The 24,614-nt window shown below is 42.6% G+C and overlaps 1 protein-coding gene across 2 annotated transcripts; it reads left to right on the top strand.

Annotated features, from left to right (window-relative positions):
- Positions 1 to 22,653, top strand: LOC137298167 (neuronal acetylcholine receptor subunit alpha-3-like). Of its 2 annotated transcripts, none has more exons than XM_067830313.1 (7): positions 1 to 1,514; positions 4,480 to 4,655; positions 5,089 to 5,133; positions 12,313 to 12,422; positions 15,896 to 16,118; positions 16,420 to 16,729; positions 19,712 to 22,653. In XM_067830313.1, the coding sequence occupies exons 1-7, from the start codon at positions 1,466 to 1,468 to the stop codon at positions 20,110 to 20,112; spliced, it is 1,314 nt and encodes a 437-aa protein (XP_067686414.1). In that variant the 5' UTR covers positions 1 to 1,465; the 3' UTR covers positions 20,113 to 22,653. The 2 variants fall into 2 exon arrangements, with proteins under 2 accessions (XP_067686414.1, XP_067686413.1); XM_067830312.1 differs by having other exon boundaries at positions 15,881 to 16,118.
- The last annotated feature ends 1,961 nt before the right edge of the window (positions 22,654 to 24,614 follow it).

Below are 24,614 nucleotides of genomic sequence, written 5' to 3'. Positions count from 1 at the left end.
TACAGCTTCTTCCTTTGACACCGAGTGGTTGTGGTGGACAGGACGACTGTACTTTCCAACATGATGGTGTGCGCAGGTTCTTGGTGATCTGTTCTGCAATGGTGGATTTCTGGTTGAGTTCCATGATAGGTGTCGGAAGTTTTCTGACTTTACAGGGTCGGGTGGTTTCACCAGTGAAATGATCGCGACTGTTGCAGGGGGTCTGGTACATACATGCCCTGTAGGTGGGACTTGAGCAACATGTGCCCCTTCCACTGACGTATGGCTGGGTTATGATGGTATTGCCCAAAAGGAGAGGTGAGGTTGGCTTTGTTCTCGATTATACACGAAACCTGCTTGCTGACAGGACCTTGACATGGTGTAGTTTTTCAGGTAGGCGATAAAGCAGACTTGGATCTTAGCTCGGTGTGCTTCTGGAACGTCTGATCTTTTTTGAGACGTAGACAGTGTTTTTAAGATGGCATGATCACGGCGTTTAAATACACCCCTCCCGGCAAAATATTGGGTTGACTGGTAGTAGCATGTGGATCAAATCTGCTGACTGTCATACAATGGCCTAGGGAAGGCCCGATTGTCTGGGGGTCAAAACAGGTCGAAAGTGACCAACTGGATCGGGTATGAAATATACCAACACAGCCAGGTACTGAAATTAATTATGCAACAGGACGACTTTTTGAATGTAACAACGCGCAGAATACGCGATGTGCCGTCGCGAAAGATTACCAATGTATCGACACGGCCATATGAACATATACCAACACGATTAAGTATGTGTATCAACAAGGTACAAACTTCATATGCCAATACTATCAAGTAATCCATATGCCAACACGATGATTGGTAGTGTGCTGACATTACCCGCCTCAAACGTATCATTTCGACCAACTAACGACGTTAACGAGTATACACATTGAGACACTGTATGCGTAGAGTGGTCTCGGTAAACACGATGATTTAGATGAAACGATTTGCGAACAGAATTAAAAGTCAAAAAGATGTTAGTTTACGTGTGTTTATCTTACGTTGAGTGTTTGGCAGCGGTCTATTTACTGGGAATTCAGTCAAATATCCTGTGATCAATTTCTGGGGGAAAAATGAAAGATAGCACGCAATTTGTATTATCTCCTCGAAAACACGGACACATTTAATGCTGGATTAATAACAAATGCCATATCCACAGTTCCGCGCTACGTACACACTGCTGCCAAGTTTGTGTCTGTTTGTCATTCTTGCTATTGAATGGTGGCAGTTCTATAAAATACAATGATGGATACCTGTACCCGGGTGAAATTGACATCATTCGTCCTCTAATGGTGGTGCACTTGACACTGATCAATAATATAAGATATATCAGACACGGATGGAACCGCCATACCAGACGATGTGAAGTCGGAGTGGTAGATGTGGTTCCTGGAGTTAGGACTGCAACATCTCACTCCGCAAGTCAACGACCATCAGATTCAGGATGAGGACTGACAGACTGAGGAGATGTTTTGTATTCATGTTGCTTCCTGGTAAGTACTTACAGTCCTGTAGATACCTATATGTTCAACTTCTAGTTAACCTAACGCTGTACACATGAAGGACATTTTCCTTTATGTCGAATACATATCGTCATCCTTACTGAATCTCACTGAATATATGTGTTTTATGTTACATTTTTCCATCATTTGTATCATTAAGACATTTACGTTATGAACCAATAGTATGAATCTACACACATTCAACAATGTTTGAAGATTGCATGTCAATAGTAGAGACCGGCAAAGACTTAGCCGAAAGCTCAAATGACAAATCTTGATCTGGGACTAGAATGAAATTTACACCACTGTTACATACATACCACCACTGATGACCTCTCCTGGTACACACATACTACACCTGAATATAAAAAGTACTGGTGCATCAGTTAACAAAATCCTTAGGCACAAAGATTCCTAAATCCAGATATGTGAAAGCAAGGTCTTTTAGCACACATTCGATCCTTCGGTCATGGCACATGGTTTGTATGCATTTATTTTTCAATTTTGCCTTCATCGTCATATTATCTATCTGACACATAATTTGATAGGATTCCTTCCTGTCCTAGTGGTATATAACTGTTACGTGGGTAATTATATTGTAAAAATAATTAATCAAGCTGAAATGAAAGCAGTTTCATTTGGCGTGCACGTGAAGCAGTGTAGAACTTGAAAATTTGTGATTTTGTGATCTAAACAGGTTGTCTGGAACAGAATTCTGTCAACAGTAGGAAGAGATTCAGCCTTGTTTTGCATTTTTCAGAACAAATAAATGTAAAATGTAATTTCACGCAAAAGTCGCATTTTGAAATCCTGTGGTAACATCATTAATCTATGTATTGTAAAAGGTGTTCATTGTATGGATAGAGTGTGATAAATAAAAGACTTCTTATTTAAAAAAATTGAATTTTGCACTCGTTGACCTTTCACCCCAAATGGTGACCTAATTAGGCGTTTTTGAGCAAACAGCAGGTTAGTATTCAGCATTAAAAACTACCCCAGTGCTTGCTTTTACGCAAACATGCCGTATGCATCCTTAAAATTTCTGAGACCTTTGACTATTGCGCAGACACGTTGAATACCTCTGCCCTTTGATCAAGCCAGTGACAAGCATACACGTCACCTCTTTGTCTTGCCATATCGTAATCTGCGTACACATTTGAATCCTTTGAAAACTTATTCTTAAACCTACCGGATAACGGGATAAACGGGCGATGTATTCCTGTAAACATTCACATTTCATAACATCATAATGTGGACAGGGAATCTGATATTGTCAGGGCTACCTTCGTGAAGGACGTAATACTGTTTACACGACAGAAATACTACCGTTACCACGGTTACCTTCATGATGGAGGTAATAATGTGAACACGACAGAAATGCTAACATTGCCGTGGTTGCTCCCGGTTTTTTCCTAATATGAACAAGATGGTTCTACTGTCATTGTCATGGTTACTTTCATGGTGATGGTACCATTGAGACAATGAGGTATTGTCAAGGGTGGACATGAATTTCACGATGTAAGTGTCTGAAATAAACTATTTTGGTTGTATTGTAATGGACATAGATATGGACACCGTAAGATACCCTGGTGGAATAATGACCCTCGCTGTTTCTACACTGTTAACGAACTTTAAATCTTGAAAGGCCAAGTAAACATATATCCGTGTCATTCAACCGGGTTATCTTTTCAATACGTGACCCGTGTTAATTTTCAGCAGCAATCGGGTGATTATTCAGTGATGGAAAAAGGCCCCTGGCGTTGAAAAAATGAGCCCGGGTATTAATTCATTTCAACGCTTTGCACACAGGAATATCTTTAACCAGTTTTAACAAATAAAAAGGCCTCGCGGCACCAAATTTTAAAGGCTGCAGGCGGCAGCATGTCCTGATGGCCAACTGGCAAATTGAAGTAGTGCAAACGTTTCCCTGTGTGATTGAAATTGGGATACAATCTCTGTGCCTTTCCGGATTAACACGTGATATTTGATAGTCTACTGGTTATGGACGACGAAATGCACGTCAAGGCAATGTCAATCTGAGACTGGTTGTGGATCTGTTATGGTGTGGGGTAATATATAGCGCAAGCGAGGGTCACTTGATAGCAATGCTGGGTCAACATTCTTATGGTCTTTGCTGTCCAATACACGTGGATAGACGCTTTGTCTTGCAGGACGATAATCGTCCTCAAATCGCCAGTGTTCCAGCAACAAAACACTACCATTGCCAGTCATGAGCGCCGACCGCACTACAACCGTCAACTTGCCCATTTTATCCCGATCGTTTGTCAGGGTCATTGGCTGCCATAAATGCATTGTCATACTTCACTACTGATTGTTGTGGGTTCCTTTGTTCATTATCATGTAACTGTTACTGAAAATCGATTGCTAAAAATATATCTTTTTTTTACATTTTGAGCTATTTCCGGGAATGTCCTATACTTTTAAAGAGCATAACACATTTTCGTTTTCGTTTCGGGCGTACCGTATCTTTGCCATAAACGAATCACTTACTTGTTTAGATACATACACGGGTTTTCGTTCCGAGAAATGTGTGATACTTTATGGTTAGCAACTTCTTCATTGTATAATGTTACCTCACCACAAAGTATCCTTTCTTATTCACCAACTTCTAAATGTCAGTCGAAAAGGGGTTTTCTTTCTGTTTTATATTTTTTGAGAACAAGAAATATGCGCGATGTAACCACATGTTCGGTCACGATCTAGTTTGTGTTAAAAACTTTGAGTGGACATTCTCCTTAGAAACACTGAGAATGTAACTCCTTTTCTAGACACCGGGTCTGCTGAGCCTGTCTCATAACACACATTAGAAAAGGCTATTCACTTCCGTGATGTGTTGCGTGTACGCATATAAGTTAATGTGCTTAGGTCAGTGCTGACCGTTCATGGCTTGCTCATTTTGCATTGTGTTCATATTATTAACCTTTTCCCGACCCAGCTCTGTGTCACCAGGCCACCCCCGACAGTAGCAGCCTGTCCTGGGAAGATCGCAATATGTACGAGATTCAGCTGCGGGCAGATACGCTGGGCAGCAGCAACTACTCCCGCAAGATACGGCCTGCTGAACAGGTTCACGTCAGCGTCAGGTACAACCTGCTTTCCATCAACACGCTGGTGGGTACACGTTGAGCTTCATATAAATTGTGAAACATGAAACCCACTGAACGGAAGCACACTTGTGATCATTTATAAAAACGCCCATGTACAGAGGTGCTTTCAAGTTTCGTTGTTTGCACAGCAGGTATATATACATGTGTATAACAAAATATTAGACTGCAGAGGAAATTCTCTCACCACCACCCTGTTTGGAGAGAGCGATTGTCACGTGACAGTCACGGGAAGTGCAGGTGCGCAGTCTCAGGGTGTGTGTTCGGGTGAAATGGTTTTACTTTTCTTGGGTAAACTGGACACAGAGGTTTCCATTGTATGTCGGGCTGTAAGAGAGAGAAGAATATAACACGAGTCAGGATAAACATAAAAATATCACCCACTTCCAAAATTAATATGAATTTTGGATTTGACAATGTCTCTTTCACTTTTCTTGCAGGACATGAGGACTCAAACTTTTTCAACGTCTGGGTGGTTGACAGTTGTAAGTAACTGCAAATGTTTCAAAAGATTTTGTTCCTTGGAAGAAGTGTTCAAAGTTTGTCGTCTGCAAAAAGTAGCGGTTGAGTGTCGTTTTACTCCTGTTTTAGCAGTATTTCAGCAGTATCACCGTAGGGGACAATAGAAATTGATTTTGCGCCCATCGATTTGGCGTGACGAGCGAACGCGTTAACCACAAGGCTACTCCACCACCCTTATGCAAATGTAAACTGGTCTAAGTTAGAGAGTGTAAGTGGAATGACGCAAATGTCTTCCAAACAATTACTTAATGACTTTACAAAGTATATTAACTCCATTAAGTTATTCACTAGTCGCTAAGTGCATTCCTTGAACAATATGTCATTTATGTAACAAATATACACCACATAAAACTGAGCCAAGGATGTCTGGCTGATGACAACAACGTCGATGGCTAAAAATCCAGATAGTGTTTAGGTTGGTAATAGTGCACACATGAGGTTGTCTAGTATCTTTTAGCGAGGTTCATTTATGTACGTATTTGGGTCTGGAGTGAGCGCATACGCATTGATTGGCAGCGTTACATATTTGTTGCAAGTGAAACAATCGAGTATGTGACAAATACATAAATATGTATTGTTCTGTCTGAGGTCGTCGACTTTGTTCTTTGCACAGAGACAACAACCGTTCGATCTCAGTGCTCTAGAGGCATTCAACCCGTGATGGTCTAGGTTAGAACTAGCCTTCAGTGGCCCATGCGTATCGTAAAAGGTGACCTCACTTGGCTGACACGTCATCGTATCAGTTGCGTAGATCGAAGATTGTCATCCTATCAATGGCGTAGATCGATGATTGTCTCATCCAGATTCAAATATGTACAGAATACCACCGTTTAGCTGGAATATTGCTGACTGTGGCGTAAATCTGAACCCACTTACCTTAGGACTATTCAAAGTTGAACGTTCTATATCAGGCCAGATGGCTAAAGATCTGGATTATAATGATGGGAAAACTCTTGAACACTCGAACAGACAAGAAACTTCATATAAACATACTAGTATATTACCCACTTGACAATTTACCGGCTGATTATCCTTGGCATAACTGTCCCTCACTAAATAAAGTGATTCATCAGGTGTTCCCTCACTGAATAAAGTGATTCAATAGCTGTTCCTCACTCTACATAGTGATTCAGTAGGTGTTCCCTCACTAAATGAAGTGATTCAGTAGCTACCCCTCACTGAATAAAATGATTCATTTGCTGTCCCTCACTAAATAAAGTGATTCAATAGCTACCCCTCACTGAATAAAAAAAGATTTAACAGCTCTCCCTCATTGAATAAAGTGATTCACTAGCTGTTCCTCACTAAATAAAGTTATTTAATGACTGTCCCTCACTGAATAAAGTGATTTAGTGACATTTCCCCCCACTGAATAAAGTCATTCAATAAATGTCTCTCACTGAATATAGCGATTCAATAGCTGTCCCTCACTGAATAAAGTGATTCAATAGCTGTCCCTCACTGAATAAAGTGATTCAACCGCTGTCCCTCCCTGAATGGGATGATTCAACTTGGGCCTATGCGGCCTAACGTGGTCCACCATAATAACCATGCATAGCAAACACGAGGACTTTACAGCTTTTAAGAAATAGTGTTACCAATATCTTGACACTTCATTAATGACGCCGGGTGAATCTAATGATGCTATCACTACCACAGAATCAGAATGTACAGAACACCGAGCAACCAAGAGTGCTCAGTTTATACAAATCACGACTTAACGACCACGCTAGTTTTCAGACCGAAGACCACTACCATAACCACATCTCTCCGGAGATCACATCGGCCTATTATGTAACAAACAAACCGTTGTTACTGTGTCTAAATGAAAACTTCGCCAAAAATCAATCTTGGTCGAAGCAATCTTTTGATATCGGTTTTCTGATTGTTCGGATGAACTAGCTGATTCGACGTGGCATGCAAGGAAAGGGGCGATTGACAAACGACTAACCAAACATACCTAACGTGGACACAGATGATCAATATAATGTAACCATCAGTCAATAACACATACTTTGATAGTAATTGGTCTTTAATTCCACTGACAATAACCGTTACTTGGTGCTACAGCCCAGTCTGAGTGGAATCTATCACAATACTAATTATTCCCTTTGTGGTTTCATCAACACTTATAATGCGATATACATGTACATAATACGAACACAGATGAATAGGTTCCCCTATGCAAGAAAAACCTGACAGTAAACTCAAGCTGAGTCCCTGAATTTATATATATTTGTTACAGTCAGATTGTGAAAACAGTCATTTCGTGAAATGACTATGAGGGTCGGGCATTTCGCGCTATTTTGTGTAACAACAATCAATATATTTTGGCTGACCCTTTATGTCATCTCACGAAACGACTGATTTCACAAACTGACTATAACATATATATATATATATATAATTCCCAGGGGGACCAGAGATTCAGAACCTTTACAAATCTGGATTTGCTTCGTTTAGGGCTTTTGCATTGCAGGCGTGGCTAAGCTGTAGGGGAAATATCATGGTTCAGACACTTTGAGACAGGCCAGGCTGTTGAGAAAGAATGTGGTTCAAGGACTTTGAGACAGACTAACCCTACAGCAATATCGGTAGTGGTCATTTGTAGACAGTAAGTTTTTATTGTTATGAAATGTTATTGGATTCACTTGAATGGTAGATGTCTGCCTCTGTGGCAGCACCAGAATCCACAATCACAAGCTTGTACATAAACACCACAGTACCCACAGTTACTGGTGCTAATGGGCAACTTCCGTAAAGAATTTATCCCTGGTCCTTGCCTCATGACCTCACGTTACCGACACGATAATTCACAGCGGGCATTAATCCGTGTTGGCTTTGGGTAGATGCACGCGAACAAACGGGTTAAATAATACCAGACAACGCCAGTACTATCCATGTATATTCTGTGACCTGAAGTGGGTCTTTCCTCGTTCAGAACACATTGTTTGCACGCCACATAACATGTCCAGCGCCCTTTATATTTGGGTAACATCAGTGGACAAAATATTATTTTACAAGAACCACCAATGTTTCTCAATAAAATTCAAATAATTAAAAGATATTGACTCCGGTCTTTTGGTGTGATTGGTGTTTGTATACTTTGATAAAGTGATGACTCGTACTTGATAGTGTTATACCTGCCTATGCCATTTGACATTTACGGTAAGAAACGGCAAAGTAGTTTCCGAGTAGGTAGTGACAAAGGTTTGTCATTGGATAGAGGCGTATTAATTCAGAAGTTAAATTAAATACATTTTGTAGAAGATAATTTAGACTGTTTTCCTATAATTTGTGAACGTATGGAAGGCAGATGTAGTTAAAACTGTTGCTGAATGTAACATCAAGGAAGTGAACGTACGGGAGGCAGACGTAGATATAATTGTTGCTGGGGGTAACACCAAGAAGATGGGAGCCAGATGTAGATATAACTGTTGCTGGGGGTAACACCGAGGAGGTGAACGTATGGGAGGCAGATGTAGATATAACTGTTCCTGGATGTAACACCGAGGAGGTGAACGTACGGGAGGCAGATGTAGATATAACTGTTCCTGGATGTAACATCGATTAGGTGAACGTATGGGAGGCAGATGTAGATATAACTGTTGCTGGATGTAACATCCATTAGGTGAGCGTACGGGAGGCAGATGTAGATATAACTGTTGCTGGATGTAACACCGAGGAGGTGAACGTATGGGAGGCAGATGTAGATATAACTGTTGCTGGATGTAACATCGAGGAGGTGAACGTATGGGAGGCAGATGTGGATATAACTGTTGCTGGATGTAACACCGAGGAGGTGAACGTATGGGAGGCAGATGTGGATATAACTGGTGCTGGATGTAACACCGATGAGGTGAACGTATGGGAGGCAGATGTGGATATAACTGTTGCTGGATGTAACACCGAGGAGGTGAACGTATGGGAGGCAGATGTGGATATAACTGTTGCTGGATGTAAGACCAATAAGATGAACGTATGGGAGGCAGATGTAGATATAGCTGTTGGTGGATGTAACACCAATTAGGTGAACGTATGGGAGGCAGATGTAGATATAACTGGTGCTGGATGTAACACCGATTAGGTGAACGTACGGGAGGCAGATGTAGATATAACTGTTGCTGGATGTAACATCCATTAGGTGAACGTACGGGAGGCAGATGTAGATATAACTGTTGCTGGATGTAACATCGAGGAGGTGAGCAGATGTAGATATAACTGGTGCTGGATGTAACACCGATGAGGTGAACGTATGGGAGGCAGATGTGGATATAACTGTTGCTGGATGTAAGACCAATAAGATGAACGTATGGGAGGCAGATGTGGATATAACTGTTGCTGGATGTAACACCGAGGAGGTGAACGTATGGGAGGCAGATGTAGATATAACTGGTGCTGGATGTAAGACCAATAAGATGAACGTATGGGAGGCAGATGTAGATATAGCTGTTGGTGGATGTAACACCGAGGAGGTGAACGTATGGGAGGCAGATGTGGATATAACTGGTGCTGGATGTAAGACCAATAAGATGAACGTATGGGAGGCAGATGTAGATATAACTGTTGCTGGATGTAACACCGAGGAGGTGAACGTATGGGAGGCAGATGTGGATATAACTGTTGCTGGATGTAAGACCAATAAGATGAACGTATGGGAGGCAGATGTAGATATAGCTGTTGGTGGATCATCGAGGATGTGAACGTATGGGAGGCAGATGTAGATATAACTGTTGCTGGATGTAACATCCATTAGGTGAACGTACGGGAGGCAGATGTAGATATAACTGTTGCTGGATGTAACATCGAGGAGGTGAACGTATGGGAGGCAGATGTAGATATAACTGTTGCTGGATGTAACATCGATTAGGTGAACGTATGGGAGGCAGATGTAGATGTAACTGTTGCTGGATGTAACATCCATTAGGTGAACGTACGGGAGGCAGATGTAGATATAACTGTTGCTGGATGTAACATCCAGGAGGTGAGCAGATGTAGATATAACTGGTGCTGGATGTAACACCGAGGAGGTGAACGTACGGGAGGCAGATGTAGATATAACTGTTGCTGGATGTAACATCGAGGAGGTGAACGTATGGGAGGCAGATGTAGATATAACTGGTGCTGGATGTAACACCGATTAGGTGAACGTATGGGAGGCAGATGTAGATATAACTGTTGCTGGATGTAACATCGATTAGGTGAACGTATGGGAGGCAGATGTAGATATAACTGTTGCTGGGTGTAACATCCATTAGGTGAACGTACGGGAGGCAGATGTAGATATAACTGTTGCTGGATGTAACATCGAGGAGGTGAGCAGATGTAGATATAACTGGTGCTGGATGTAACACCGAGGAGGTGAACGTACGGGAGGCAGATGTAGATATAACTGGTGCTGGATGTAACATCGAGGAGGTGAACGTATGGGAGGCAGATGTAGATATAACTGGTGCTGGATGTAACACCGATGAGGTGAACGTATGGGAGGCAGATGTGGATATAACTGTTGCTGGATGTAAGACCAATAAGATGAACGTATGGGAGGCAGATGTAGATATAGCTGTTGGTGGATGTAACATCGAGGATGTGAACGTATGGGAGGCAGATGTAGATATAACTGGTGCTGGATGTAACACCGATTAGGTGAACGTATGGGAGGCAGATGTAGATATATCTGGTGCTGGATGTAACACCGATGAGGTGAACGTACGGGAGGCAGATGTAGATATAACTGTTCCTGGATGTAACATCGAGGAGGTGAACGTATGGGAGGCAGATGTAGATATAACTGGTGCTGGATGTAACACCGATGAGGTGAACGTATGGGAGGCAGATGTGGATATAGCTGTTGGTGGATGTAACATCGAGGATGTGAACGTATGGGAGGCAGATGTAGATATAACTGGTGCTGGATGTAACACCAATTAGGTGAACGTATGGGAGGCAGATGTAGATATATCTGGTGCTGGATGTAACACCGATGAGGTGAACGTATGGGAGGCAGATGTGGATATAACTGTTGCTGGATGTAAGACCAATAAGATGAACGTATGGGAGGCAGATGTAGATATAGCTGTTGGTGGATGTAACATCGAGGATGTGAACGTATGGGAGGCAGATGTAGATATAACTGGTGCTGGATGTAACACCGATTAGGTGAACGTATGGGAGGCAGATGTAGATATAACTGGTGCTGGATGTAACACCGATGAGGTGAACGTACGGGAGGCAGATGTAGATATAACTGTTCCTGGATGTAACATCGAGGAGGTGAACGTATGGGAGGCAGATGTAGATATAACTGGTGCTGGATGTAACACCGATGAGGTGAACGTATGGGAGGCAGATGTGGATATAGCTGTTGGTGGATGTAACATCGAGGATGTGAACGTATGGGAGGCAGATGTAGATATAACTGGTGCTGGATGTAACACCGATTAGGTGAACGTATGGGAGGCAGATGTAGATATATCTGGTGCTGGATGTAACACCGATGAGGTGAACGTACGGGAGGCAGATGTAGATATAACTGTTGCTGGATGTAACACCAATTAGGTGAACGTATGGGAGGCAAATGTAGATATAACTGGTGCTGGATGTAACACCGAGGAGGTGAACGTATGGGAACGAAATGTAGTTATAACTAGTGCTGGATGTAACACCGATGAGGTGAACGTATGGGAGGCAGATGTAGATATAACTGGTGCTGGGGGTAACATCGAGGAGGTGAACGTATGGGAGGCAGATGTAGATATAACTGTTGCTGGATGTAACACCGATGAGGTGAACGTACGGGAGGCAGATGTAGACATATCTGGTGCTGGGGGTAACACCAAGAAGATGAACGTATGGGAGGCAAATGTAGATATAACTGTTGCTGGGGGTAACACGAAGGAGATGAACGTATGGGAGGCAAATGTAGATATAACTGTTGCTGGGGGTAACATCAAGGAAGTGAAGGTGCGGGAGGCAGATGTAGATACAACTGTTACTGGGGGTAACACCGAGGAAGTGAACGTATGGAAGTCAGATGTAGATATAACTGTTGCTGGATGTAACATCGAGGAGGTGACCGTATGTCAGGCACATGTAGATATAACTGTTGGTGGATTGAAGATAATGCCATCTTCGTTTGCTAGAAATGGGAGGACCGCCGCCTAGCCTGGACCAGGGAAAACTATGGGAACCTCACCTACATGTTTGATACGGAGGACGTTCTGTGGAGACCCGAACTCATCATCGACAACTCGTAATTATGATATTTAGTTATGCTCCATCTTCGCTCGAAAGATAACGGTTACTTACAATACAAAGTGTGCAATAACAAAACCTCTCACTGATGCTTCCTTCAGTGACAACACAAACTTGCTTCAACCATCTTAACAAGAAAGTTTTGACTTAGTTTTTTCCAACAGTTGAAGAATTAGATAGAATGGAAGTCACGGTGAATCCTTTAAATGGTGAAGCTACAGTAGAAGTATCAGTGAGGAAGCACTGAAGCCAGAGTCCAATCGTTATGATGTAGTTGTAGTTCAAGCGTAAATAGTGTACCCAGTTACGTGGACGACGCAGATGTAGTTGAAACGTCAGTGATATAGGTCAGGATCCAGAGCAGATGACGTATGTACTTGAAGCATCAGTGGTAGAAGTCAAGGTGTACCCAGTTTCGTAGATGACGCAGATGTAGTGGTAGCATCAGTGGTAGAAGTTCAGAACAGATGATGTAGTTGTAGCATCAGTGGTAGAAGTCATGGTGTACCCAGTTACGTGGATGACGCAGATGTAGTGGTAGCATCAGTGGTAGAAGTTCAGAACAGATGATGTAGTTGTGACATCAGTGGTAGAAGTCATGGTGTACCCACTTACGTGGATGACGCAGATGTAGTGGTAGCGTCAGTGGTAGAAGTTCAGAACAGATGATGTAGTTGTGACATCAGTGGTAGAAGTCATGGTGTACCCAGTTACGTGGATGACGCAGATGTAGTGGTAGCGTCAGTGGTAGAAGTTCAGAACAGATGATGTAGTTGTGACATCAGTGGTAGGAGTCATGGTGTACCCAGTTACGTGGATGACGCAGATGTAGTTGTAGCATCAGTGGTAGAAGTTCAGAACAGATGATGTAGTTGTGACATCAGTGGTAGAAGTCATGGTGTACCCAGTTACGTGGATGACGCAGATGTAGTGGTAGCACCAGTGGTAGAAGTCATGGTGTGCCCAGTTACGTAGATGACGCAGATGTAGTTGTAGCATCAGTGGTAGAAGTCATGGTGTACCCAGTTACGTAGATGACGCAGATGTAGTGGTAGCATCAGTGGTAGAAGTCATGGTGTACCCAGTTACGTAGATGACGCAGATGTAGTTGTAGCATCAGTGGTAGAAGTCATGGTGTACCCAGTTACGTAGATGACGCAGATGTAGTGGTAGCGTCAGTGGTAGAAGTTCAGAACAGATGATGTAGTTGTAGCATCAGTGGTAGAAGTCATGGTGTACCCAGTTACGTAGATGACGCAGATGTAGTGGTAGCGTCAGTGGTAGAAGTTCAGAACAGATGATGTAGTTGTAGCATCAGTGGTAGAAGTCATGGTGTGCCCAGTTACGTAGACGACGCAGATGTAGTGGTAGCATCAGTGGTAGAAGTTCAGAACAGATGATGTAGTTGTAGCATCAGTGGTAGAAGTCATGGTGTAGCCAGTTACGTGGATGACGCAGATGTAGTTGTAGCGTCAGTGGTAGAAGTTCAGAACAGATGATGTAGTTGTAGCATCAGTGGTAGAAGTCATGGTGTACCCAGTTACGTGGATGACGCAGATGTAGTGGTAGCATCAGTGGTAGAAGTTCAGAACAGATGATGTAGTTGTGACATCAGTGGTAGACGTCATGGTGTACCCAGTTACGTGGATGACGCAGATGTAGTGGTAGCACCAGTGGTAGAAGTCATGGTGGACCCAGTTACGTAGATGACGCAGATGTAGTGGTAGCATCAGTGGTAGAAGTCATGGTGTACCCAGTTACGTAGATGACGCAGATGTAGTGGTAGCATCAGTGGTAGAAGTTCAGAACAGATGATGTAGTTGTAGCATCAGTGGTAGAAGTCATGGTGTACCCAGTTACGTGGATGACGCAGATGTAGTTGTAGCGTCAGTGGTAGAAGTTCAGAACAGATGATGTAGTTGTAGCATCAGTGGTAGAAGTCATGGTGTACCCAGTTACGTAGATGACGCAGATGTAGTGGTAGCGTCAGTGGTAGAAGTTCAGAACAGATGATGTAGTTGTAGCATCAGTGGTAGAAGTCATGGTGTACCCAGTTACGTAGATGACGCAGATGTAGTGGTAGCGTCAGTGGTAGAAGTTCAGAACAGATGATGTAGTTGAAGCATCAGTGGTAGAAGTCATGGTGGACCCAGTTACGTAGATGACGCAGATGTAGTGGTAGCATCAGTGGTAGAAGTTCAGAACAGATGATGTAGTTGTAGCATCAGTGGTAGAAGTCATGGTGTACCCAGTTACGTAGATGACGCAGATGTAGTGGTAGCGTCAGTGGTAGAAGTTCAGAACAGATGATGTAGTTGTAGCATCAGTGGTAGAAGTCATGGTGTACCCACTTACGTGGATGACGCAGATGTAGTTGTAGCATCAGTGGTAGAAGTTCAGAACAGATGATGTAGTTGTAGCATCAGTGGTAGAAGTCATGGTGTACCCAGTTACGTGGATGACGCAGATGTAGTGGTAGCGTCAGTGGTAGAAGTTCAGAACAGTTGATGTAGTTGTAGCATCAGTGGTAGAAGTCATGGTGTACCCAGTTACGTGGATGACGCAGATGTAGTGGTAGCGTCAGTGGTAGAAGTTCAGAACAGTTGATGTAGTTGTAGCATCAGTGGTAGAAGTCATGGTGTACCCAGTTACGTGGATGACGCAGATGTAGTTGTAGCATCAGTGGTAGAAGTTCAGAACAGATGATGTAGTTGTAGCATCAGTGGTAGAAGTCATGGTATACCCAGTTACGTAGATGACGCAGATGTAGTTGTAGCATCAGTGGTAGAAGTTCAGAACAGATGATGTAGTTGTGACATCAGTGGTAGAAGTCATGGTGTACCCAGTTACGTAGATGACGCAGATGTAGTGGTAGCATCAGTGGTAGAAGTTCAGAACAGATGATGTAGTTGTAGCATCAGTGGTGGAAGTCATGGTGTACCCAGTTTCGTAGATGACGCAGATGTAGTTGAAACGTCAGTGATATACGTCAGGATCCAGAACAGATGATGTAGTTGTAGCGTCAATGATAGACGTCAGGATCCAGAACAGATGATGTAGTTGTAGCGTCAATGATAGACGTCAGGATCCAGAATAGATGATGTAGTTGTAGCGTCAGTGATAGACGTCAGGATCCGGAATAGATGATGTAGTTGTAGCGTCAGTGGTAGACGTCAGGATCCGGAATAGATGATGTAGTTGTAGCGTCAGTGGTAGAAGTCAGGATCCGGAATAGATGATGTAGTTGTAGCGTGAATGATAGACGTCAGGATCCAGAACAGATGATGTAGTTGTAGCGTCAGTGATAGACGTCAGGATCCGGAATAGATGATGTAGTTGTAGCGTCAGTGATAGACGTCAGGATCCGGAATAGATGATGTAGTTGTAGCGTCAGTGGTAGAAGTCCAGGCAAATGATCAGATGCAGATGAGTACTATAACTCTCAAAGTCTTTCAGTGTTCCTTTCCTCAGTATCAGCGACATCGGCGTCATTAATGACAACGCTCTGCTGCTGAGGGTGCGTTATGACGGTGAGGTAGTGTGGGAACCTCCTGGGATACACTCAGTCCACTGTGAGATGGACACTACATACTACCCGTTTGATGGTCAGAAGTGCGCACTGGACGTTGCTAGCTGGGCGTACAACATCAACGAAGTCAACCTCACCCATCTCTCTACGTCAGTCAACCTTAAGGTATATAAATCTATATTTCTGTCAACCTTAAAGAGGGTCAACCTCAACCAAATCTCTCGTTCTGTCAACCTTAACGTTGGTCAACCCCAGCGATCTCCCTAGTTCTGCCAACCTTAAAGTAGGTCAACCTGAGCCATCTCCCTCGTTCTGTCACAAAGATCAACCTCACATATTTCAGCTTCACATACGTCTACGTTTTTGCAGACCACTCGATAACATTTAATTAACAGATACGATTGTTTATACAACTTCCATGCATAGCTATGTGTTGTGAACCTTGTGTCGACTTCCGTGGGTCCAGGATTACGTGCTCAATGGTGAGTGGTCCCTACTGAAAACTACCCTCCTCCGGTCGGAGTTGGTGGAGGAGGAGGAGACCTTTTCACAGCTGAAGTTCATCTTCCACGTCCACCGCCGCCCCTTCTACTACGTCATCAACATCATGTTTCCCATTGGTCTCACCTCCATCCTCAGTGTCATCACCTTCATCCTGCCCTTTGAGTCGGGAGAGAAGGTGAGCTACGCCCTCACCGTGCTGCTGTCTTACGCTGTGCTGATGACCATCGTTGCCGGCAACATCCCACCAACCTCCATCAGGATCTCTGTGCTGGGTAGGTTCTACTTCACTACTAGAATCTCAGTGCTAGCTACGAACACATCCACCCGCGAAGAGTTAGAGTTGATCTTCAGTAACCCATGCTTGTAGTAAGAGGCAACTAGCGGGATAGGCTGGTCAGACTCGCGAACCTGGCTGGTGTATGTCATCGTATCCCAGTTGCGTAGATCGAAGCACGCTTTCGATCACTGGATGGTCAGGACCAAACTCGATTATTTACAGAGTATTCCAACTAAATGGCGATGTAACCTGTAAATAACCGAGACTGGATGGTTTACTGAAAGCCAGGTCTTACCCGGATCTTCTCAGGTGTAGCCCATGGCAGTACCTGGTACAACTGTATCTCATTTATGCTTTGAACCCAACATGTAGGTATGATATTAACAGATCGGAGATTAATTATGCTGCAGAACCTGCTTCTTGATCTGTTCTTTACGTCCCAAACATGTGGTGAAGTAGCAAAACTTACAGCTAGATGCTACTTTACTTTTTGTCAAGCTGGGGAAGCTCATTGCCTCAGAATAGGTAAATAATGGTAACCTTCAAGTGTTGCAAAACGCATAATTGTAACACGTACATACACGAGATCTTAATCGTTAATTTTGTTTTTGCCTTGTTGCCCCATGCTTTGAGTTATCGGTATGTTGGGCAAAACAGACAAGTTGTCCATTATTTGCAGGTGTTAGAATTCATAGAAACAAAGGCGTTAATATCGATTTCGTATCAGCGAATAGGGCTATTGTGCAGAGCTATTGTGTGTGCCGACTACTTGGAGGATAATACTGAGATCACTCCTTTTGAGACTAGTACACGGAATTACAATGACGGTATGGTGAGATATAGTGGGACAACCGCATACTTGTGTGATTGATTTATTGAAAGCAAATGCCTTCATTTATCTCACGAATGTATATAAGAACTGACAATACATATTGTGATGGCAGTCATCAAATGAACCAGCTTTGCAGCAGCTCTGACATTATGTCAACGTTTACTTGGAACACACATACTCATAGTCAGCATCTGCCTGGTAATGAGTTTGTGACTGGTTCTGTTAGTTTTATACGACAAGTAATTAACAAAACCACCTGTGATGTGTATGTAACAAGCGAGGTGCGGCTTGTGTCAACATTGCTCTAACAGCCTGATGAACACAGACACAGTTAGGCAGTAGATATCTCTGGAGATATGAATTACTTTCTCTACAAAAACCATCATTCACAGAATGGACATTAGGTCCAAACAATACTGGACAATTGTGGGCGTCAAGAGTAATTCGCTAGGCAAACACTGGTACCTGGTCGAGAGTGTGCGCCAGTGAGGATGGGTTTAGGTGCTCCATGCGTCTTTTGTAGGGTTTAGATGAATACTAATTCATAAAACAATAACAAGCAATTTTCGAATTAATGTACATCTTAGCAAACAGAATGCAGTTAGCGTGTATTTCAATCAGAATACGGGATATGTCCACAAGGAAAACGCCAACATGTTTCCGTAACAATACATTCTATAGTTCTATGTAATATTTCCCACGGTGGGTTTGTCCTGGTCGTGTTGTCGAAGTCGCTGTGGGTGGCATGTACTTGGTGGAATACTACCTGATATATGTTCTGTCCTCGCCCTCACTCATGATTGTCTCTACAATAAAAGCTAATCGTCTTATCTCAAAGAAGTTTTCTCCCCTTACCGCCGCGGAATCTCAGATCCACCAGTGACTCCCCCTTGACTCAACCCAAATCTCAGATCCACCTGTGACTCCCGCTTGACTCAACCCAAATCTCAGATCCACCAGTGACTCCCTCTTGACTCAACCCAAATCTCAGATCCACCTGTGACTCCCCCTTGACTCAACCCAAATCTCAGATCCACCAGTGACTCCCCCTTGACTCAACCCAAATCTCAGATCCACCAGTGACTCCCCCTTGACTCAACCCAAATCTCAGATCCACCAGTGACTCCCCCTTGACTCAACCCAAATCTCAGATCCACCAGTGACTCCCCCTTGACTCAACCCAAATCTCAGATAAACCAGTGACTCCCCCTTGACTCAACCCAAATCTCAGATCCACCAGTGACTCCCCCTTGACTCAACCCAAATCTCAGATAAACCAGTGACTCCCCCTTGACTCAACCCAAATCTCAGATCCACCAGTGACTTCCCCTTGACTCAACCCAAATTGCTTCAAAATCATACCGATGAAAAAATGACCAATGAATATAAATACATTCGAAAGCAAACGTTACACTGTAAAGAGAACAGTCCAGCACTCGCAAGAGAAATTTGCACGTGTTGCCAACCCACTACTGTCATTCTTGCATTAAGAGCATGTCCAATATCTTTCTAAAGCAATTATTGGAGTCTGTAAAATATACTCAAGCAATGTTCTTGGTGTTGCTATTCAAATAATTATAAATACAGATAATAAACTATACAGAATGAGCCCAGTCCATCATTGCTGTATGGCACATGACGAAATTCCCAGATGATTTGAAAAACCTTATTATTGCAAGCTGGAAGGGGAAATGGGAAGACACTTTCTGTACTTTCAAAACACCAGACATTTGGAGCGGCAGCAACACTTCTATACCTCTTAATACAATACAACTTAATACAAAGCACTTATTACAAGAAAGAGTCGCATTTTAACAGTGCCAGTCCGCAAGGATGCATCTCAGAGCTTGCTACGTTAATAAAGATGGACAGTTTTCAACAAGAACTTGTAAGAAATACAATTTGAAACCTTTTTCGTGTACAAAACGCTTGATAGTTATCTTCACGATCTTACCAGAATCTTCAGCAAAGAAGCGTGGTAGAATCAACAAATAATTTGACACGATACAATTCAGCACAAGCCGTGACAATTTTCAGTTAACAGGTACGATATTAGACACAGTGTAGATGCATTGAGATGTGTTTTATGTTCATATCCTGACATTGCAAAGCCCAAGTCTAACTGCACACACCTTGTTTTTGCAGGAATCTATTTGGCCTTGATCCTTTTCGTGGGGTGCACATCCGTGATCCTGGCCGTCGTAAACCTCTACATCTACCACCAGAAAGATGTTCAACCCATCCCACCTGTGCTCAAGAGATTTGTGCGATGTCTTCAAAGACAGTCCAAAGGCAGCAGTGGCGTAAAGCCCCATAGATGTACAAGCCAACAGAAGATTGTTCCGGCTGACACCACTCAGGCAGCGTGGGAAGACACGAAAGCAGATGACAAGACTTGTTCAGACGGGTCCACCTGGCCTGAAGTGGCAATGATGCTGGACAGCTTTCTGTTCAAATTGTATGTCGTGTTTGTAGTTGTGACAACACTCTGCTTCTTTGTCGTACTGTCTGTAGGAGGCTATCTCGTCGATCCTACACTTGATTGAATATGTGTATATTCCCATCAAAAGTTTAGACTCACTTAATGCATTCACTGTATGACATACATACATACATACATACATACATACATACATACATACATACATACATACATACATACATACATACATACATACATACATACATACATGCATACATACATACATACACGCACACAAACACACACACACATATATATATACATATATATATACACACACATGTGTGTGTGTGTGTGTGTGTATACATATATATTGTGTGTGGTTACATCGAAGATGAATTACTCCAATAATTTGGGAGAACCAACTGCAAACGCAAAAATTTAATGCAGATTAAATGCACGAGGATCATGCATCACATTACTTACATTGTATTGATATCGTGCCTGTGAACAGCTGCGTTTTCGTGTAAACTTTTGTTGAGAATTCGCCAGTTTTCTGTGAGTTTCATCATTTACATGTAAATGTGTTATATCTGCAGTTGTTACATTATTACAAATACATTAGGACAAGGGTTACATAAGAAGGTTCGACACATCAAATTCCTAAAATTTTGTTAAATGAACATTAAAACACACCCCAGGCCACACCCCCACCCCCAACCACCCCACCACCCTCAAGAAAAAAACAAGAAAAACACAAAAAACAACAGTTCCAAATACTTTGTTATTAGAACGAGTTGTGTGTTTGGTGTTGAAATCAAAGAGTACCTCCGTAGAACTGTCTTGCAAGGAGAGATTGATTAGTATGACACAATCGCATGCCTCGACTTATGTCTATACTTTGGGTTAATACTCTTGTTATAAATTCAGAACAACAGCACTGAAATAACATTTCAGTTTTGCTGATACTTTGAACCTTGACACAGGTTATTTTCAGTGTCTTGGCAAGACAGTTTTTCTTACGCTTACGAGGGGATGTCAATAAGTTTTGAGCCTTGCATAGAAAAACACAAAATATTGGCAAGAAAAAAAAATAATTTTCAACATAGTCCCCCTTGTTCCATCTTTTCTGCCAGTCGCTGATGCCATCTCTGTAGAAGGCGCCATTTTGGTCCTCAAACCAAGCCTCAGGAGCATCAATAAGCTCATTATCATCCTGAAATCTACGACCACGCAAGTGTTTCTTGAGATTTGGGAACAGATGGTAATCACTTGGTGCCAGGTCTGGAGAGTAGGGGGGATGCGGCAAGATTTCGTACCCGTATTCCTGGACAGCAGCGGCTGCAACGCGAGAGGTGTGTACTGGGACATTGTCTCGATGTAGAAGAATAATACCACGTCTGATCTTGCCCCGGCGCTTCTCCTTGATTGACTGTCGCACTTGCCTCAACAAGTTAGCGTAATATTCCCCATTCATTGTTCTTCCTTCTGCACTGATCTGGAGGCTTTGAACTTTTTGGTCCTGGGAGAAGTGACACGTTTCCATTCCATGGATTCTTGTTTGCTCTCAGGATCATAGTGGTGGATCCAGGTTTCATCACAGGTTACTAGCCTAAAGTGAAAATCTTCTGGATTCTTGTTGTATCTGGTTCGCATGGAGTTGCTTATAGTGACCCTTGTTTGCTTCATGTCATCTGTAAGCATTATTGGCACCCATTTTGCGCACACCTTAAACATGACGAGATGTTCATGAAGAATTGTCTCGACGGATCCGTGTGAAATGCCTGTGGTCTCCTCTAACTCGTGGAGTGTGATTCGACGATTTTCCAGCACAAGTCTATGCACTCTGTCAATGTTTTCCTGACTAGTGCTTGTTGTTGGGCGACCTGGACGGCGGTCATCTTCAAGACTCTCTCCACTTTGCTTAAATTCATTGACCCATCGTTTGATGTGAGCTGTTCAATAACTTCTGAGAGTAGGATACCAAAACTTATATATCACATCAGCTACACCCTAAGGTTCAATGTCGTACCATAGACTGTGACACCTGGGTATGAAAAATGCTCAAGGCTCAAAACTTATTGACATCTCCTCGTATATCCACGGCAATTTGTTTTCAGCACTTTCACCAGTCTACGACCTGTAAAACCTGAGAACACATTACAAGTTGTATATATGAAAAATGTTCTTTGGCAAGTCAGGAAGTCATGATTTTGTGCTCGTTAACGTCCTAAATTGGGCCTTGATACTTACCATATTTGCAATTGGGCCTTGATACTTACCATATTTGCAATTGGGCCTTGATACTTACCATATTTGCAATTGGGCCTTGATACTTACCATATTTGCAATTGGGAATCCTCCGATCATGTGCTGGGATACGGCCATTACGAGGTCCTCGTTTCCGCGTTGTGTATTTACCATTCGACTCGGCGTAGGATACCTACTGTCTTGTCATCGTTTATTGTTTAATCTCATATTGTCCATTTGAATTATTGTGAATTTAGTATCCCTCGAATGTAATTGTGAAGATGTAACCTGAGCTGCCTACGGACATGCCACAAATACAAAAAAATTCTTCAATTTTACTCGTGCTTTCGTCAATAGACTTGAGAAGCAATATTGTTTCTGTTTTTGTATGGATACATGTTTGCAAATAAACTTGTTGCCGTTTCAAATACACGTGTTGTTATACCCAATAATAACCCAATTTAGTAATGTATGCGTTTAGTTCACGAGCACCCGGTATCTAATCGTCTGATTTTACGGGGAATACGTCCCATGACGTTTTCGCACAGCTTATTGCATTTGCGGACCCGAGGAGTTTCTTCACTCACTCGAACTACAGCTTGGAATCAGTGGTACTGCACTATCACGGTTCTCGTCATACTTGACCGGCAACAGGCGACAGTGAACGTCTTGTAGTTACCCCAAGGTAATGATCTGGAACCTCTACTCTTCTTCCGCTATTCAAATCAACTTTCCTCAGTTCTAAACTCATTGCTCATGTGATAACGCTCAGTCCACTTTAACGCTACTTGAGAGTGAGTGAGTTCAGTTTTACGCCGCATTCAGCAATATTTCAGCTATATGGCGTCGGTCTATAAATAATCGAGTCTGGACCAGACAATCCAGCGATCAACAACATGAGCATCGATTTGCGCAATTGGGAACCGATGACATGTGCCAACCAAGTCAGCGAGTCTGACCACCCGCTCCTGTTAGTCGCCTTTTACGACAAGCACAGTCACCTCTTATGGCAAGCATGGGTTGCTGAAGGCCTATCCTACCCCGGGACCTTCACGGGTCTAACGCTACTTGAGAACTGTAACCAAGGTTATAAGCCTAAAACTCAATGAAGAACCTAACCTCCGACTTGTTGGCAAACTGGAACACCCCAAAGCGATCAAGGTCAGCATCAGCTCTTGCAAAGTTGTATTGTTTCTACGCTGGATCTGTATTGTCTGGGTTTACTGGTCGCTCCGTGGGAGCTAATAGTAGACAGGCTTCCTCTTGGATCTCGCGTTGAGCTCTTCTGCCTTGGCGTGCGCAGTCCTATCTCAATGATCTTATCACATCATACGCCAGCCAGAACTTGTGAACACCAAAACATGCTTTGATAGTCACATTTTGTGATTTTGTGTTCAGTATATATGAGAGAGGGCTTCACTTTGAGCAACCTGTTAGCTTCAAATACGATTTGAGTCTCTTTGGTTTTTAGGTAACCATACCACCATAATACAGATATTCGGCTAAATAATGTCATCTACAAAACGTATGTTGTTGGAGGAACAGGTCGCATGACATTAGGACCAGAAAACAGAAAAGTCAAAAGGGCCGCAAGGAAGTTAAAAGGGCCGCAAACCCCGAGTCAAAAGGGCCACATCAAAAAGTCAAAAAGGCCTCAGACACCTAGTCAAAAAGGCCTCAGACACCTAGTCAAAAGACCACATATAAATAAAAAAATGATAACATCTTTTATTCAAAATTATTATAGTAAAAGATTTTACATCAGCTCAATGTATATTTTGTGCATACTAGTCCCTTTTTCAAGAGATAATCTTTCAAAATTAAAAAGAAAATAATGACAAACAAGTGATTATGTAATGGTTGTATCATTATCAGTATCAAAACACTGGCCATTTATGACCATGATAAATATTATGTCTTGAAAAAGTGGTACGACAAAACATCGGTAAGAAACTAACATATTACACAAAACACATACACACACTGTATCCCTTTAATGTCATATTTGTGTTTTGAATATCATGTCAGTTGTCACTAATCCCGTGAATGTCTTGTTTTCTCTTCAGTGAATACTGTCAGAACCTTTTAAAGCATTGTTTTCTTCGTTATAAAACCTTACAAATGACACTAAGTTGACTCTGTGTCAATTTGTGACAGTATAAGATCATGGACAGACATGTTTTGGATATCACTTCCCTCTACTATGGCAGTAAAGTGTGTGAAGTGTTTGAAAACCGTGAGGAAGAACCAACAAGCCATCAAGTGTGATGCGACCCTGGAGTGTCAAGACACCAGTATTTACAGCATGTGGACAGTGGAGATAGTTTTCCTTTTAGCTGCCACGTGTGCCAATGCAGTAGAAATGCTGCTGCATCT

The sequence above is a fragment of the Haliotis asinina genome, chromosome 10 (genome assembly GCF_037392515.1).
Source record: "Haliotis asinina isolate JCU_RB_2024 chromosome 10, JCU_Hal_asi_v2, whole genome shotgun sequence".
Taxonomy (NCBI): domain Eukaryota; kingdom Metazoa; phylum Mollusca; class Gastropoda; order Lepetellida; family Haliotidae; genus Haliotis; species Haliotis asinina.
Note: the sequence above shows the minus strand (reverse complement) of the source record. Positions and strands in the feature narration are given on the sequence as shown.